The sequence below is a fragment of the Apaloderma vittatum genome, unplaced genomic scaffold, assembly GCF_000703405.1.
Source record: "Apaloderma vittatum isolate BGI_N311 unplaced genomic scaffold, ASM70340v1 scaffold12727, whole genome shotgun sequence".
Lineage (NCBI taxonomy): Eukaryota > Metazoa > Chordata > Aves > Trogoniformes > Trogonidae > Apaloderma > Apaloderma vittatum.
Window position 1 is genome coordinate 3,957 of NW_009725744.1, and position 3,236 is coordinate 7,192.

The 3,236-nt window shown below is 49.9% G+C and overlaps 1 protein-coding gene across 1 annotated transcript in view; it reads right to left on the bottom strand.

Annotated features, from left to right (window-relative positions):
• Positions 1-237: 237 nt before the first annotated feature.
• LOC104276624 (target of rapamycin complex 2 subunit MAPKAP1-like) overlaps positions 238-3,236 on the bottom strand; it is a gene marked incomplete at both ends in the record, with an annotated part of 29,590 nt that continues 26,591 nt past the window's right edge. The window contains one exon of the mRNA XM_009873021.1: positions 238-378. Within this exon, the coding sequence (XP_009871323.1) occupies positions 238-378 (141 nt within the window). The remainder of the gene's footprint in view (positions 379-3,236) is intronic.

Sequence of the window (3,236 nt, forward strand, 5' to 3'; positions counted from 1 at the left end):
AAACATGTGCTAGCTGATTGTGGATAATAAAAATACTGAAGCATTTTCAACTGAAAGCGATTTTTTTTTAACTGCTGAAACCCTAGCAAGGCTTTCAAGTGATGTGCTCCACGGTAAAATGGACCAACGTGAAAATGACTGCTTTAAAACCGTCCGAGGTAGACAGACAGCTATTAGAGATGGCCAAAGGTTTGAACCGTTCCATTTTCCTACGTGTTATAGGATGGATTGATTTACCTAACTGAACATCAGTGGTGAATCGAAGCCGATGGATCATGCTGACTTTGAAGGACTTGTAGTGGTGGCTACTGAGCATGTCCTGCACGGTAGCTATATCGATCTGCGGGTCCTCCTCCGAGACCTCTTCTCCTCTGGAACCTGCAAAACAAGCCAACAGTAATGAACGGGAGGTTTAAGACACGACTCAGCCAGCACCTACGTAAGGCTGTGACGCCTGAGCTCCAGATGGCTTTTTAAACAAGAACAAAACGCTCGAGTCCGTGTCTCCGGGAGGAGGAAATTCTCCCTCTCCACCCAAAGACAGGCTCACTGATTCATGAGGGACATCATGGCGCACGTTTGCGTCCCACATGAAGAGAGTGCAACACCCTGTGGCACATTTGCGCGTCCCACGAGACACCCCCAGGCAGCCGGCATCCCTGGGGGCTGACCTGGCAGGATCCCCGCCGGGACACCCACGTCTGTCACCGTGGGACGGCGCCTGTCCCCAGTGTGCCTGTCCCACGGTCCCCCACCCCGTGACATGTCCCAGCCTCTCGCTGCAGGGTCTGCCACGCCTCGGGCACCCCGACCTCAGCCTGCGCTACCGAGGCTGTGCTTTATTTACTGATTAGCATTCTCATTACTACTGCAGGTACCGGCTTTATAAAAGGTAACATCTCATTAAGCCAAAATGCCAATTACTGAAAAAATATAACGCACTCTAAAGGTTTTTTTACATTTTATGACGTTGGATTAACACCAATTTCAACATTACTATACTGCGATATATAATTTTGCACAGAGTAATTTCTATGCCAGCTGCTAATAAAGCATCTCAGTTCCAAATGATCATTCAGATCCTGTTAGATAAAGTGGTATAAATATGTTTGAAAACTGATTTAGCTTCTTACAGAAGATACTGAAGAATGACACGTTTTGTTTAATATCCCAGCTAATGTAGTCCTAAAAGCTGAATCAACTGCCAGTTCAGAGTCCTCAATTTGCTGCAGGAGATTAATGAAAACTGTATATTTTGCTGCAATTTTAATAATGGGAAGATGAGATGACGGAATTTTAGCACAGGTCTTAAAGATCCAGCAAAAGCAGGCTAAGAACTTGTCAGACTTTTTCCAGGTCATGTGGGCGGTTTGCCTGGGAAGGATCCTGGGGAGGAAAGCCCTGGCCCTCGGCTGGGACAGGCGCTGCTGCAGCAGAAGCCGGCTCCCTGGAGCAGCGTGGCTCAAGAAGCACACGCCGCTCGCTTCAGCCTGGGGACACTGCCGGGGTGGGTGGAGGCCATAGGCGGGACAAATGTAGGTGAGAAGAAAGAAAAACCCCACCTGCGCATGGAGCGTGGTCCTGGCTGGCTGCGAGCATTCCCTGTGCTATCTGTTAGTTCAGTGACAAATGCTGCTGCTTATGACGAGCATCATTCGGGTCTGTATCAAAGCGAGCTTAGCATTTGCTGCTAAATGAGTCAAAATACACGCTGAGAGGATAAAGCAGGAGATTCACATTTCGGAGGCATCAGCCACACAAGCTCCTCACCCTGCCCGCAGCAGCGCAGCCGATGTTGTCCCCCCGGGCCTCCCGACTGGGCATCTTCGGGGAGGGGGACAGCGAAGGGTTAACCTGCAAATTGGGCTGTGCCATTCGACTTGAAAGAATTCCAAAAATCAAATGAAACAGTCTACATGTGAATTTATGCAGAGCCATCTTAACGTTGCAACCACTCTATGCTCCAGAATGACAAGATAAATTGTAATGGCTCCTTCAGAGACATTACAATGTATTTTGTCAAAGACCCCGGTGTTAATGTCTCTATACTATGGATTATCATAATGTATCATGTCAAACCCGCACGCTGCAGTACTTCAGAGATACGCTGAGATATGTCAAACTTTTTGGTGCACTTAAAAGCATCCTGAAATGCCATGGCACGGCGGTGCCTGCGAGCAGAGAGCAAGGATGGCAACGCCTCCTCTGAAATGCTCTGAAAACACTTCACGAGATCAAGACCCACCTGATTCTCTGCAGGTACGGCCACCCCTCTGCCCCCAGCTGCCCCTCGAACTGCCCCAACCGCACCGACCGCGCCGAGTTACCGGCACGACGGGGCACCGTGTGCCGACTACACAGCCCAGAGTCTTCTCGGATTTCACATGCCCAAATTAAGAGTATTAGAAGGAAAATGAGCTGCCTGCCAGATCACACCCAGGGCAAAATACTGTCACTGCAGCTAAAATGGTGAGCACCTCGCCAGTGCCTGAACTGCAGGAGCATCAACCGCCGCGGCCGGAGCAGCTAAACGGCGGGATTTTGCTCTGGAAGCCTTTCAGATCCTCCGTGCACCCGTAACCTCTGTCGACTTTGTTTTATGAAGCTCTGTGAATGGATTCAGGTTTACAGAATTTCTACAGTTGCTGCTCTTGGGAGAGCAGCCAGGAACTCCGCCATCAAAACAGATCATCTGTCTAAAGATGGCAAAGACACAGGGACCCCTGAGGGTGCATTGGATAATAGCAGTAATATCAGTAACAACAGAGAGAAATGCCCTGCAGGGAAAAACCTGACTGCAGAACTTGGCATATTGCTCTTACCCCGCAGCTCCGCGAGGATGTCTGCGAGACTGCCGGTGCGCAGCAGCGGAGGGAAGAGCCGTCTCCACCAGCTGATTGGGGGAAAAATCATAAAAATATTTTCCACATGCAAGCAGCTGTGAATAAACCTGTCAAATATTTACAGGCCTGTCAGGGTATTTGTAATGGAGATCACAGTGTGGCTTTTGAATGTAAAAGCTTCTGCTTGGGAAGACAATCAAGTAAAGTGGATGCTCCAGGTCTATTATTTCGCCCAAGAGTCGACCCAGGCATATGGCTCTGCCAGCAGAGAGACCTCCGACCCGAAGCAGGGTAGGAAAATCCAGGAATGAGCAGGAAAAGAATGGCCAAGAGGAGCCCAGGCTCCTGCCCCGCCATCCCCACGCCAGGGACAGCGCCCCGTGTGGCGCAGAT